The 15,960-nt window shown below is 36.8% G+C and overlaps 1 protein-coding gene across 3 annotated transcripts in view; it reads right to left on the reverse strand.

Moving 5' to 3' along the window:
- The window catches only part of ATP13A3 (ATPase 13A3), a 42,976-nt gene extending 28,256 nt beyond the window's left edge, over positions 1 to 14,720 (reverse strand). For 2 of the 3 annotated variants that reach the window (XM_027686006.1, XM_027686004.1), the window contains exons 1-8: positions 14,682 to 14,718; positions 10,079 to 10,172; positions 8,009 to 8,182; positions 7,062 to 7,232; positions 6,678 to 6,748; positions 2,972 to 3,052; positions 1,135 to 1,204; positions 148 to 282 (exon numbers count right to left, since the gene is read on the reverse strand). In XM_027686006.1, the coding sequence (XP_027541807.1) occupies positions 148 to 282; positions 1,135 to 1,204; positions 2,972 to 3,052; positions 6,678 to 6,748; positions 7,062 to 7,232; positions 8,009 to 8,182; positions 10,079 to 10,129 (753 nt within the window). In that variant the 5' untranslated portion in view covers positions 10,130 to 10,172; positions 14,682 to 14,718. Of the gene's footprint in view, positions 1 to 147; positions 283 to 1,134; positions 1,205 to 2,971; positions 3,053 to 6,677; positions 6,749 to 7,061; positions 7,233 to 8,008; positions 8,183 to 10,078; positions 10,173 to 14,681 lie in introns of all 3 variants that reach the window. The other variant, XM_027686005.1, reaches the window with a different exon arrangement.
- Positions 14,721 to 15,960: the final 1,240 nt, after the last annotated feature.

A 15,960-nucleotide genomic window follows, 5' to 3' on the forward strand; every position in this document is an offset into this window, starting at 1 on the left:
AGTCTTTCAACTCAAAAAGGGAAAACGTGTAACAACATTCTACCTGTATAACTCAGAAAAATTCTTTAAGATTTGTAGGCAATTTCACAGTAAAATAAGGCAATCAGTAAAAATCCAAAAAGATACATCTGTTTTCTTTGAACTTACCTTTCTAATGGTGTAGAGAGAGCTAACAATGGATATTACAGACATGATCACAATTGCTAATGCATAGTAGTGATACTCATCAGTGATCCACAATATCACACTGAACAACTGGAAAATGTAAAAAGGGTTGAGAACCTAGAAGAGTGACAGAACATTAAAGTTACACCAAAAGGTCACATGGGTTCTCCATCAGAAGAAAGTCTGAATTATCATCCTCCATGAAGCAGACAAACATTTCAGTTCTTTATACATAGTTTTTGTCTGTTCTGCCAAGCTGATCCCACTTTTCCACTACTTCCTTGACCCTTGAAAGCACAGTTCTCACTAAAATAATACACAAATGCAGATTTTGAAGACTGTATGCATTTTCCCCTACACCTCAAAGCAAAATGACGGAAACATCTGATGCGCTTTCAGTGATAATTCTTAAATTATCAGGATGTTATTTTCTATTTCTTATTAACAAATGCACTGATACCTCAAGTTCTTACTCTGTTATTTCAGGTTGGAGAATTTCTTTGCTCAAAATTCTATCGTGCATTATTACAGCACATAGATAACAAGCCAGTTATTCAAATCCACTTCACAAAAGGAAAATGGAACCAATCCAACAGAAGTATAAACAACACCACATATGTTGTAATATATGATATCTGGGCTCCTCATGGAGAACACTGTCATTTTATGTGTTAAATTAACTAAAAAAAAAATAAATAAGGTGCTGATCCTTTCCAAGAATTCTGACACGTTTTCTAATGTCCTTGCTAAGGCATCAGGTTGTGAACTCTGAAGAGTTTACAGCTAAGGAGGCCTCTTAGAGCCTTAGCTCAAAGGAGAGATGAAGAGCTCAAAAAAAATCATCCATATAATTTTGCTTTACAGTGCTGGGCTCTGGGGAAAGGCTTCCAATAGTCAATAGTCATTGCACTTACAGTAACTTTCAATGATATCATTTTTTTCTTTAATTTGTTAAAGAAAAGATCTTACCTCCTTAACCAGAAGCTTAAAAATGGAAGGCACTTTCACAGCAATTTCATTTACTCCATAGAATGCTTTTCTGTGTTAAAAAAGAAAAATAGAAAAAAAAGGTAAGATTTTTATTATGAGTCTTACTGATGTAAAAGTAATTCCACTGATATGGGAAAGTATAACACATTACTAAATCTGTGGCACCTTTTATTTATCATATTGTTTCAAAAGGTGTTTATCAGAAAACATTTACACAGTGAGATGTTCCAATACAAAGATAATTATTTTATACTTCAATTTACACTGTAACTTAATTTTAGGTTCTTTCATAACAAGATTTTCCTGTAAACTGTGTACAGGTCCAATGTTATTAAATATGTAATTCTGAAAGCCAGTATGTGATTCTCATTAAACTAAGTTCAAACGAGTGTTATCTCTTACCCTACAGTTAGATACAGTTTTCAAGGTCCTGTATCTTACTTTTATTCTTAGAATGAAGAAAGGCAAACCATGAAAGGAGGAGCAAGAAACTAAGCTTTGATGGGATCAAGATGGTTAAATCTCAGTGATGTGAAAAAGCCCTTAAAATATGATCTTAGGGGAAAGGCTTTAACTGTAGCAAAAGACACAAACTGCCAGAAAATGAAATGATGAGCAAGCAGATGCTTCCACATTTTAACCTCTAAGAAGGTCTCACTTGCCAAAAAATCAGCCAGGAATGCAACAGAACCCGAACTATTCTAGTTTTGGTAGTGTATCAATGAATTAGAATACTAACAATAAATATCACAACATATAGTCCAGCTTGCTGTTCACAATTGAGAACTAAGAAATCCCTGAACTACATGCCATTAAATTACATTTAAGACCTTTCTTCTAGACTAGGTTCTTCTCTACCTGTGCACTCCATCTGCATTACTTGACAGGCATATTTACACCATTAGTCTAAAGTAGCATACTAAAACAGTAATTATTTTCCCCCAAGTTATTTCTTGACAATCATAATTTAAAGAAAAAGTGGAAAATGCATTTAGCCCCAACCAACCAGAGACAGAGCCACGTAAGCTATGGGACACACTTCAAAGTTCTAAGATCTGGGAAGCTTCAGCCTGCTCTTCCTAATAATCAGAAATTAGTTGCAGTTTAGGCCAGGTTTGCTACTTCCTGGCATCCAATAATCCTCATTAGCCATCTAGCACACTATCCCCTATTTCACAAAGACCACTAGAAGAAACCAAGTAGCAGCAGAGTGATTTTGCTCAGCTTTCCCTTCAAGCTGTCAACAATCTGCAACTTGAGGCAAGCAAGAACCTTTCCAGCTAAACAACTCCTGATGGACTTTTCCCCTGGGCATTAGTCTATTTGCCCCTGAACCCACACACGCCCTTCAACAATGACAGTATGTTGTGGTAACATTTATGCTGCTTAAAGGCGAGTTATGTGGAAAAAATAACTACGTTGTTTTATATCAACTGCCAAATTTCACTGTACACCTGTCAAAGTGGTTGAAAACATAATGTTAGCTAATCTTTTTGTACCCTCATCCTATTTCAAAATGTTAAGCACTAGAGAAAATTTCAGAAATATATTTTGAATTACTTTAATCAATCCAATTCCCACTACACCATGGTCAGTGTTGCTTGAGAAAAGTAAGTCAATGTAATATCAGAGTCTAGTTCTTACTTAATCTATAGGTAAGAAAAACAAGGATTTAATACATCTAACAGCCTTCTTTGAAGGAAGTGTAGCAGCCTGTCTGCAAACACTGCTCACTCTATTGCCTTTTAGTTTTGTTAGCACTCTGAGCACAGGTAATGGAACAAAAACAATTCTTACCTCAATACTGTAATATTACCTGTAATCCTGCATTTCCTTTGTCAGTCCTGTGCTGTGTTCGTTGTGAATTGCAGAGCAGAATGTAGATTCATCTAAACCTCTAAGTAAAGGAAAAAGTCAATGAGTTATTTAAGAAACCTGATATTTAAAAGTAAGTCTTCAGCAATTCAAAAGAGTTAGGTCTTTGCCAAGAGTTGCACTGTATTATAAAACAACCAAGTCTATGTTTTAAGCTGGTTTTGTCAGAACTGCAGTTACCAATGAAACATTAACAGCAGATTTTTTTGTTGGCATGTCTTATTCTGTAGGATAGTCATACCCATTTCAATCAAAAATAAAACACAATAAAACACACCTAAAAAAATGAAGTAAAATACTTGCATTATTAGTACTCAAAGGCCTCTAAAAAGTGAGCAATCAATACGCATCAATATTTCTTCAAATTATCTTCATTTGATTCTAAGCAGTAATGGAAGTATTTGAGAAATAATTATTAGTCAATTTATTAAATTAATCTGTACCACAGCTATTTTGCAGCATCTTGCTATCAAAATGCTATCCATGACCAGGAAAAGTATAGTCTACATTTTCATCTTCACAGGACTTTTCTACATGCTCTGAAAGCAAATGCTGTACTTTAGAAGATCTGCAGATAAACAAGCACACCTGAAACATCATTATGTTTGCACTTATGGGATCATTTTAACTACCAAACTCAGTAAATCAGACAGTATCATGCCCAGTATCCAGGCATTTTCTCATGGACACACTTTGAATGCACAGGAAAATATTACCTTCCAAAAGGCTTTCACAGATGCCATGACAAAACCAGCACTATGCCACATAAGTGTTTTATACTGGCTATCTAGTAAGTTACATATCAGAAAGGATTCAGAGTTGTCCCAGTGGAAAAAAAAAACAAAACAAACAACTCTTTATTGGGCATATGTAGTAACAATTACTTCCATTCTCTAGAACACTGGGAAAGCGTTAACATCCTAAAGCCTCGGACCACATTTCCACCAACTGCTCATAAAAGAACAAAAGGTGAAAATGATGAGTTAACCTGCCCTCAGGTTTACAAGTTTTCTCTAAAATTTTCTAAGCTCAAGGATTTTAAAAATACCATTCTTTACTGAAAAAAATAAAATTTCAAATTAAAAAAAGATACAAATCTCTGTTAATAACTGCTTTTCCTCCCATTCTATCCCAAATGATTCAGTTTTTCTTTTCCTGCAGGAAAAGGAATGTAACAATGTATTTAAGAAGGGTCCTAAAAATTAAGTGCTTGATATGCAAATAAGCATACCAAACAAGCATATGTGTGCAATGTCCATGCAAAGACAGAACTTCTAGCAGGATGTTTTCTGCTTTTTACAGTACTGGTACAGACTGAATTCCCAGGGCATTAAAAAAAAGAAATCTCTGTGTGCACACAGTTTATTACATAAAGCACTCATCAACCCACTCAGAGACTCAGTTGACACTAGCTAAAACAAAACAGACATCCAAGGTCAGAGTTGCATCCTCTTTGGCTTTGTGACCAAGTCTGATTTAGTTTAAGAACAATTACACTTGCATTTCCTGTGTTTAAAACAGTGATCTTAATATGACGGTAATATAAAAACAATGATATGAAACTCAAGCTCTCATAACTGAATTAGTTGCCCAAGAAATCTTAATTTGGCTCCCTTCTGTGTTGTGCTACATCTTTCATTATGTGATCAAACTGTTCTGTCCCTGGGTACTTGTATAAGCAGTTGCAGAGAGTGAATCCTCTCCATGATGCAGGACTGTGCTTAGATCACAAGTACAAGTGTGTTGCCTGCCTTACAGATTTTACTTTAAAGGTCTTTGTCTCATATACTGTCTCTTCTCAAGTATTAACTTGATTGTCTACCATGTTATTAGGTAATACCAACTTTTGGTTTATACACATAAACTGAAGAGCAGAATAAGAAAATGTATCTTGGCAAAGAACAAATTTTTAAGACTTCTTTTCAGATTATTTATCATTCATAAACTCAGCTATTATTTTGCATGTGGTATCCAGTACTTCACTAAATGACCATTCACTTTAGAGAAAAGTTGTAGGAAACTGGCACTTTTATCTGACCTTGTGAAAAAGTGATTTAGTGCTCTAACAATATCCAGAGTGTCTCAGATCCAGCTCTTTCTCCTCTTTATTATTCAATAGCTAAATAACGATGTCCAGCTCAGCTACTGTACCTGACTAAACAAGTGGTCAGGCTCAGTCATGGCTAATACATCAAACAAATGAAAGTTTGGCTTATCAGCAAGAATGTGATTGAATAAATGCTCACATAACTTCACAGGCATATCTGAGATTTTTTCCGGGGCTTATAAATTGACTGAGTTATCACAAGAACATCAAAAGGCACAGTCAAACAGCCAACAAATGCCAAGTTTCAAGTCAGTGCTTTAATGCTAAGGAACAACATTTTTTTCTAAACACATGGAGTCATATGATTTTTTTTCCAATACCTGTTCTTAACATACAAGTACAGTTTCTCAATCTCATCTGTGGGAAATGTTCCCTTTGAACAGTTTAATTTAGGAACACTATAGGCATGAAAACAGGACTTTGTAATGCTAAATGACAAGTGTCACTACCTGCACCACTGTAATTCATGGGAAGCTTAACATAAAAAATGCATACAAAGCTTTTAACTATTTACACATGAACTGAGACATTTTCACCCTCCCAGAGGAGGATTGCTCAGTTTTGTAACTGCTTGCGTTATGATCATTTCTTTAAACTGTTTTAATTGCTGATAACTTTCCATTTCATTTGCACACACTTTTTTGAAACATAAAACACTGGCAGAGTATGTTTTTTCTTAGAGAAATTTTGGCTGTTTTTCTTTCCTTCAGTCACCGGTCATGAATTTTTTCTATATGTAGTGCTTGACCTTTTCCACATGACGGTTCAACGCAGTAAACATTGATTTAAGTTTAAAAGAGGTTGTTTCTGATTTGAATGAATTATTTCAATGGGCAGTTGCCAAAAATGGAGAAGCCTGTGCTCATTTAACTTGTGGCACTATGAGAAGAACTTATCAGTAGCATCAGAAAGAAGAATTTTCTTTTTTAACCCTAATATCATGCAACAGTGCTGCTGGATAAAAGAAACTACTACGCACCCCAAGCTAGCACTGCCCACCAGAAGGCATTTTTTATCAATGCAACAGATCTGTTTATGTTACTAAAGAGTAGCAAAAAAGGGATCAAATTCAGCTCAACTAGACTAAAATGTAGCAGCAGACCTACACCAAGATGAGCAACAACATATTTGGTGAATTCCCCTTCTCACTAGATACTCCCTTTGGGTTCAGCTCAGCAGCAACACAAAAAAATGTAATTTATTCCATCAGAAGCAAACTGTTTGAGAGTTTATAGAAGTACAACTACTATCTATAAACAGGTGCTCTGATTTTCAAATAGCACTCCAAGAACAGGCAAAAAGTCTGCAGAGGCATGCAGCCTGTCACCCTGCAGGAATCATGCTTGATCAAGGCAGATCAAACAAACACCTTTCTTCCAAACTCGCACCGACTTAAAATCTCCCTGCGCTCACTTTGGTTCAAACAAAGACTCAGTGACCTAAAACAGCTCCTCAGAATATGACACCAATTTTCAGCATGTTCTATTGTACCTTTTAAAAAACGTTTGAAGCACAACACAAAAGCAAAAAGTATTCTTACCGTACTACATCAAAATTTTGAACTGAATCATTCCAAAAATACTTCACACTGTGATGCGTGAAATAACGAATCTGCAAAGGCAACAGAGACAGATATTAAACTGGCACCACTTAACACCTCTCTTCTGACTGACTTTATTCTGGGCAGTGACAGTAAGTGAATGTAGAAAAGCTTCACTGAAAAACAAATACTTTTCTTTCAACATAATCTTTCAAGCATTCCACAGTTTCCAGTAAAAGGTTATTGAGAAGATTTGTGTTCCACCAAAGAATGAGTCAGCCTTCTAGACAAAAGTAGAAGCTCACGTGTGCTGTATTGTGTTTACTCTCAGCAGTACTTGAGATACTTGATAATTAGCAAGCACAGTATTGCAGGTGTACTTACAGGCAAATATTTTTTCGAATCGTTTTTATTCTCTTCTGCAGAAGATTCACAGAAATGAACAGCATGGCCATTTGAAACCTTGTGTACTATAGGGTTAGGATTCTGTAAAGGATTGGCTCCCAAAGAAGGCATAACGCGAACCTTTGCACAAAACCATATCTTGAATTCATCCTTAAAAAGAGGGGGGCAAATAAGTTAGTTGAAACAGCATTTAAACAGCATTTTACTACAACAGCTGTAGCAAAATGCGTCAACTGCAGATAAAAGATTAGCAGAGCCCACTCATAATTACAGAACATATCCCCAGTATCAGCTACCTTAAGAATAATTTTCTTTCCACAATTCTAAAAGCATATTTTTTGCACCAAAAGATCTATTTTTTGTAAGCAATGAGTCTTGGTACCAGAAGTTTGACATATTCAGGCCTTCACAATTACTCTGTAGTAGGAGGAACTATGGGATTGCTAAGCATTCAGCTGCACCCACCCCACACCTTCTGATAACTGAGGACTAAACACAAGACCATAACCAGGGACTACCCATAGCAATTGTGCAGCAAGAAAATGTCTTGCAATCAAACCACACTGGGGTCAACAGTTACACCTTATTTCAACAAATATATCTTTGCTGAGCAAGGGAGGGGAAACCTGCAAACCACATTATCAGCTTATATGAAAAAGGTATCTGCTCTGTAACTTTTGATGACAACAGCATTCATGTATTTAATTCTTAAAATGGAAAGCTAAAGACTTGCTTTGTGCTGTGTCAGCTGCAAACAGCTGTTAGTCTTCCCATACAGGCAGCAAACCTACATACAGTACCAAGGAGCAACAATTCTGCCATGCTGTAAAACACAACCATGTCTACACTGCAGGCAAGGATTTGTGTATTCCAGCAAGCAGGAAGAGGGATGCCAAAGAACTGCAAACCGGGAGAAGCAGACTTACAGTTGTTCTCAGCAGAACCACTTCACAGTCTTTGAGCGTAGTCCTTTTGCACGTTGCTTTCACACGCCACTGAGGCATCCAGTAGAGGAGGAGGAGAAGAAATCCACCAGAACAGATCACTCCTACAGTAACTAGCACCAACTTCCAGCGACACAGATCATAGCCAGAGATCTCCTGCATGGAAGCAGAAAGAAGTAACAATGACCCTCTTAACTACTCTGGCTCGGGATGCCAACATTAATTTTTCATAGCATGCAGTATTTTGAAGAAAATCAAATTTCAAAGCCATTTTCTCTTCTTGCTTCTCTGGGGGAAGGAAAGATATAAAAACATTTAGTACATGGTGGAGTGGCAGCAAAAAGGAACACTGTTTTGCTCGGTCAGAAATACCAACATCAGTAAAAGCCGGACAGAGGCAGATCACCCACACTGTGCAAAACATTTCTCTGCAGGACCTGGCTCCTCTCTGCACTGCTCCCCAAGGACTGAGGCTGCAACACAACCTGCCTTAAAACTCTCAGTGAACGACATTTTTGACCGTGAGACAGCACAGGTCACTAAGCATTTAGGAGCAAAAGCATGTGGTTTTGTCAAATGCTGATTTTACACTATTAGCATTTGATTAGCTATCATATACACTTTTGAATTACCACTGCAGGCTGAATTTCATACTTTCTAAACAAACCTGTAAATATATTTATCAAACACTACTTTTAGTGGTTTATTTTGCTTGCCATTTAACAAGAAATGCTACATTATAAACTGCAAGTCACACTCAAAGGTTCTGTAACTTTCACCAGCTACAAAAATCCTCTTCTCCCACTAAAAAACCTCAAAGTATTCAGTGTGCAAGCACCAACTTAAAATGATGACAGCCAGGAAAAGAAAGTAATTTAGTGACTTACTGGATGCTGTGTTACATTCCTGAGTTTCACATTACATCATTAGATTATATTTCCTGCTGTAAAAGGGCAATGAAGTTTCCCATTGAGTCCCACCCATTGTTCACATTGACATCAACTTTTTTGCAAATTTTTTTTACTTTTTATTAAACAGTATTTGAAATTGTTTAAACTCCTTCCCTAACAAAAGGCTTTTCAAAAAATTTGTTTTGCCACCTTCTCAGCTGACAAAAAAGCAGAGATAAAGCCCATTCTCTGTTACCCCCAAAACACTTCTCAGTAATAAAAATAGGAGGGTGAAAGACAGTGGGAGAAGTTAATGCCTCTTTTTAGGGCAAAATTAAATTATTTCCTCCAAAAAGCAATTATTTGAGTGATCAGGCCATAAGCATCTCCTGTTGTACGATGTATTTGCCTACTCTCTGTATTATAGAGTTGTCTGGTGAAGAGCAACTTTTCCCAGCTGTGTGCACAAGAATGGAATAAAGACTTCAATTCACAGAAACCTATCATTTCTTTTCCTATATCTTTTCCTATATACCCAAATGGACTAGAAATTTAAAAGTCAGCTTCTAGTATTTTCCTGTCAAAGCCTATTGCTGCATCTTCCAGGACAAACAGTAAGAGGTATCATCGCTCCAATAGGAAGCAAAGTTTATGTGCTACCAAATACCCACAAAAGTTCTTGTCAGGTGCTCGGAAGTGGGTCTCATCTGCATAAATAAAAATATGCAAGAGAATGCAAAGCACAGTCATGTTATGAAGCATTAGCCTGTTAAATGACAAGAAAAAAGCTCCAGCATTTGGAGATGAAAAAAAACAAACAAACAAACAAAAACAAACCACCACCACCAAAAAAACCCATAACCCACTTCTTTTCCATTTTCATTTTAAGAAAGAAATGTTAAGTACCAAAATGTGTTATCTATTGGACTAGTGACCTCAACCATCATCCAAAACCTTTGCAAAGGCTTTCAACAAAAACCTTTCCTATCCCAAAACTAGATTTCTTAATAACAAAAAATATTATCACAGATAACCTTATAAAATTGATACATTAGTTATACTGAGACAGTCCATTTCCTGATGTAATATGCCCACTTTAGACAGAAAACTCTGAAACTGTGTTTCTTTCATTGTATAAAAATAGATGTACAGAATTCATTACCATCTCGTCTTCCTCTGCTTTATTGACATATTTCTTTTCTTCTTTCTCCATGTTTAGTATGATATGGAACTTCTCGACTTGAGATATGGAAGACCTTCAACAACAAAAGAATTAAAAATTGATGCAACATCACTGATTTTATACCCAAGTTTGAGGTTGTTTCAAGTTAACTTTCTGTAAGTGCATACACATATATAAAACACTGACAAATATTAATACAGATCTTAAATTTGCACTGTTACTAGTTTCCAGAAGTAATGATCCAAGGAGCTCTACAAAGCTTTAAAACTGAACACAGGATGAATATAAGTGAAATACTGCAGAAAGAGCAGGCTTGGAAAGAGGGGGAGGAAGCTTGAACCAATTTCACTAACATTCTACGTGCAGCAAGCAGTTTTTAGTACATTCTACAAGCTTCATGATGGAAATGTAAATTAAACTTGCAAAAAAAAGCTTAAAAGTAGGTCAATATTACACATTTGTATCACTCTATATGTAATAGCACCAATCAGATGCTTTCAGAAGCTGGGCTGTCCTTCGAGAGGAAAGGCACTGTACCCCTGAGATGTGCATTTCTCATCCGAGCAGAAAAATAGGTACATGCTAAAAAAGGTTTGGTCCCCAGTTTAGTATTTCTAAATCAAGACATGCTCAATGGTCAGTCTTTCCCCTTCTTTCAGTATTCAATTTGTATCAAAAGGTTCATTTCTCTTTGTAAATCTCTCACAGTTGCTGATCTTGAGGTGCTTTGAGGACAGATTATGATCACAAGTTTCATGAATAGGGAAAGACATGAAAAATATGAAGCTGTCTACGAGATGAATATAGGGTACAGAGATCCTTATTGCAATAGGGGAAAACTACAAAGGCTACACCATACTACGAGGCTCATCACAATTTTCAGCATCACATAAACAAGTAAAATCAAAAGTACCATGTCAAAAAGCTAAGTTTTTGAAATTAAAACTGCATCTAACCTTCATTTGGGCACCCCTGTCCTGATAATTGTGTACAATGTCTAATTAATGCACCCATATCATATTCCCACAGGACCAACTACCACAGTTAAAACCACTGAACAGCCAGGGCTCACCTGCCAAGACACGGATTAACTATAAGTCTCTACACTGACATGGTACAGCCTTTGATTTTATTTACTGCATTTACATAAATCTCTCAGAAAACATCATTTACTACCACAGCATGTAACCAGTTCTCAAGTATTAAGTCATAGCACAACTAGTTACTGTTATTGTGCTTTTTCAGGCTGTTATTAGTATTCAGTAGCACAACCATTACCAACTTATTTGCTGTCGTTAACTCCCCAACATTTTCACAAATCAAATCACCAGACTCCAAGTCAGATTCCCTCAAAGCCAGTCCTCAGATCCATGCACTTACATTCATCAGCAATGCCAACTTCAAGGGGTCCTTCCTCCCAACTCCTGCAGCTTATCAACATCATCACATCCTCACGTGTTTTCTGCAACCTACCAGCTCCTTTCCAGTTAACCCTACAAATGAAGCAGGAACCCAACAGAAACGGTTTCTTTCACTGCCCAAATCTAGATCTCCTCAGAAATCTACTCCCACTGTTGAATAAGGTCCTAGTAGAAGAAACACACACTCAAAGCAGAGAACTGCATCACGACAGAGCTCAGTCTCAGGTGAGAAGCAGCTCAGTGCTTCATAAATTGAGTGCTTGATACAGTTGGCATTTTGTTCTGAATGGAAGGAAGCTAACTTGGCAACAACTGTCTCCTTTGATAGAAACACCAGCTCACATGTTCCTTGCCTTGTTAAACTGAAAATTTTCTATTGCTATCCAACAGTAATCTATAATCTCACTGCAGATTTATTTGGAAATTAAACCACACAAGTCATGCAAATTCTAAATCACACTTTTGCTTAAATTGACCCTTTTCTTCACTAAGCAGCTTTTTATTCTGGTAAAGATATAGGTATATATGAAACCAGTTAAAAATCTGTTTTACGGGATTGCTAAGAAAGCTCCTGAGGACAATCTTTGAATTAATCACATCAAACAATCTTATGTACACCATAAAATCACATTTTCAATCAAGAAGTCACACAGTCAAAAAAAGTTCTGTGTATTTACAGAATTATACTTCTAATAGAGTTCACAGCTTCAGAAGAGAATTATTAGATTAATCATACTTGAACTAGTGTGCTCTTAAACAAACACGCGCTTTCCTCCTATAATATATGGTAACACCAAAAACAGTGCCTGCAGGCAACACTCCAACCTGACAGACACACCGAGCAACAACTTGATACAGGAAAGCACCAGTCAGCAAAATATCTGCAAACAGACTTCAGATCAATTGATCTCAACTGGAATTTCCATATGGCCAACACGTCAGCACAGGCACACTATGGAATACCATGAGAGAGAAGTGCAATTGCCTTCATTTAGGGCTGTTCCACTACAATGAAGGAGAATCAAGTTGTGGGTCTGAAGAAGCACAAGGGAAAATCTCAGTATTGAGAACACCAGGAATAATTCCTATGATTCAATGAGTTCTATGAACACCTGGGTAGAATCAAACAGGGAATACATGAGGAGCATTAGGAGGCTATTTTTGACTTACATCATTAGCTCCATCTGCATTATTTTATACTCATCTACTGAACAACCTTCAACTAACACACACATTCTCAACATTGCACATACTGCCAACATTAGAGATATTTTCTTAGTTGATGGGTCATGCAAATAATTTCTTTTCCACAACGAAGAACAGCACTCTTTCTCCAATCGTATCCCTTCCAGCACAGCATCAGCCCAGGCTCATCATCAAGAGTTCAAACAGGTAACTGCTTTGTTTGTCTCTCACTGCCCTGCTGAAAGTTGGGGTTGAACACCAGCACAGGGACTCCACAGGGCTGCCTTCCTTGGGTGACTTCAGGCTGCTGGGTCAGACTGAAGGAATGTCACCAATTCAGAAGAGACTTTAGCAATCTACTTTTGATCTTTACTTTCTTCTATAATATGGGGGGGAAAATGAAACATTTAAACATTTAAATCTTTAATCAACGATTTAAATATGAGCCTTGGACTTTTCAGACCATGACAGAGTATGACATTTTACTAGTACTCAAATTGAAGTGAGGTTGAAATCCACTTGCAATAAGCAACATGGACATAGGAATATCCAAATATAATGTGTCTCTGATGCACAGTATATGCTGCTGCTCAATTTCTCTCCAGTCCAAGTTCTCTGGAGTGAATAGCTGGAGAAATCCTCTCCCCCTTTAACAAACTGAAAATAGAAACCTTTTTAAAAAAGGGGTTAAAACCAATGGAAATGGTGAAAGTTACTGCCACTCCATTCCCATAATTTTTACTTATGGTGCTACTATTATATAGCTAAGCATACTCTAGAGACAGAAAAAGGAAATATCAAAAATGTTTGTAAAAGAAATGCTGCTTGCCACCAAGATCAAGAGAATGAAATCACTTCTAACATTTTAGAACAACTTAGGGACTTACATAAATTTAACAAATCGTCCAGAGATCAGGTGAACAGTGTCTGAACTGCAAGTACTTCTAAGAGCATATATTTGAGTCACAAGCTTAAGCAGTAAATCTGCAACTTTGCAAAATACAGAACATCAAAACTAAGTTAAACAGCATTTCCTATTTGTCTCCATCCTAAAGAGTATGAAGCTGTGAGCAGGACAGCACCTGCAGCTTCAGATTTGATACTATTTTGGAGCCAAAGTAAATCACAAATTGGATCACTGAAGAAATTACAGCAGTTTACAGAGCCTAAAACTTAAATGCATCCCCCCCAGAGTGAAGAAAATGCTCCACCTTTTCTGAATTACTACACCAATAGGTATTTGTTGTTCTACCCTGACTAAACAAGCAATTTTACCAAAATATTTATAGGCAATAAACATTTGTAGCAACAGTATAAAAGATGCAAGTGACTTCATGGCACGTCTATCAAAGAAATTGTTATAAAAACACCACAGCAAGTCTCAATCAGTACACCTGAAGAGTTCTGCAAGCAACACTTTCAAAGGACTATTGGCTTACCTTAAGTCAGTTTTCTAACAGTTGGCATAATTCTACTTCAGTGCAAATTTTACCCTAAAGTTTGATTTGGGAGGTAGGAAGCAAAGATATCTTGCTTCTGTTCTATTCATTTGTCCCAATTCCACAATCCTTACATATAATAATACCCTAACTCATATATATACACATTGCTGTCATCAGTTTATTCTTCCAGTTTTTCATTATAAGTGGAAATTTCATACTTTCAAGAGAAAAATTTCAAGGTCTGGAAAAATTACAGTTACAAAAGAAACTTTTCATATTTCCTGCAATCAGTGGGTAATTTAAATCCCAGAATTCTCAGATTAAAATACAATTTTTAAAGCTAAAGTCTAGTAAAATCCATGTGTGGATATTCATAAAAAATTATCAAGTTATTACATTTGCTTATGCTATGTTATCCCCTGTCTGCTTAAAATACACGAGTAAATAAACTAACACATTTGTATCTTAAACACTCCCTATTATTCTTTTCAGATATTTGTAAAAAATCCTGTGATAACTAAGAGTTTCTCTTACCACCAAGCAGTCCAGCAGCTGTCCTCTCCACTTGCTTTTGTTACCATGAGTTAGCGAGGCAGTTCTTAATAACGGAGACCCTATCTACAAGGGAAGTCCTGACAAATGAACTATTTTGTCTAAAATCTAAAAAAAGTCTCCAAGGGCTTTTCAAACTGTTATCAAAAGATTAACATATCAAAGAAAATTTGGCACTGCTTGGAATGCTTTTTTTTTTTTTTCCTCTTCCCTCCAGTGTGGCCAAACAATTGCAAGACTGTGGCCGGGCTGGCGCGGAGGCTGCGCTTCCAGGCATCAGCCGCCCGTCCAGCTCCTTCTATTCAAAGGACAAATGCCTCACCAGGAGCCTGCAGACAGTTGCAGGTCCACGCACGAGCCCTGATACTATCTGTCCAGCTAAAAGCATGTGTGCTTTGGACCAAACCCTTCCTTGTATTTACAGCGGTTGCGAGTCAGGACAACAACAGTCATTTTGAGGAGCTAATCGATGGCAAAGGCGGCAGTTCAGAAATACACACATTTTTCACTCTCAGCATTTTACAGTTTATCACAGGGCATAAATGAAGCAATCAGACAAACCAAATGAGACGACCTTTAGAGATCGAGTGCTACAAAGCTAAGAAAGGAAAGTTGGTCACTATCTGAATATCACAGAAAGAAGTTACTTTTCTGTACAAGACAAGGCTCAACCTGCTCTGCTTTGGCAAGAATATGAAGGGCAAACAAAGACGTAGCAAGGCAGACAGAAAAAGCAGGAGACGTGCATGAGACAGGCCAAACTTCAAATCCACCTATGTGCAAAGATTAATATGAGTAAATCTTACTCAGCTCCCAATGTAATCACTGTCATTAAATAAATCAAACACTGTAAACTAATACAGGAAGAAAATTAAGACAAAAAAACCCTGACTGACCTGTCTAGAAAACAATCCTGGTGTAGATCAAACATGATTCATATTACTGACATCCTGATCTATTGTCTCAGCAAGTGACCTGCCTGGCTCTCCTGGATCCAAAAGGCTACTGAAAAGGCTAAACCTCCTCTTTCAGAACTTATTTACAATAAATGCATCCTATGCTAAGAGACACCTTACAGCTCTGGAGTTGAAAATTAAGTTTCTAAATAGCTCAATTCCATTAAAAGCCTTTAAAATTTCTGAATTAACAAAATATTTTGGAAGTAATCTTCAACTGTATGCTGACTAGGTGCCAAAACACAGGAAAAAAAGGGTTTTTTTGAAACTAGAAAGCCAAACATTATTTATGTCATGCAGAAATT

This window comes from Neopelma chrysocephalum, unplaced genomic scaffold (genome assembly GCF_003984885.1).
Source record: "Neopelma chrysocephalum unplaced genomic scaffold, ASM398488v2 Primary Assembly neopelma1_70, whole genome shotgun sequence".
Lineage (NCBI taxonomy): Eukaryota > Metazoa > Chordata > Aves > Passeriformes > Pipridae > Neopelma > Neopelma chrysocephalum.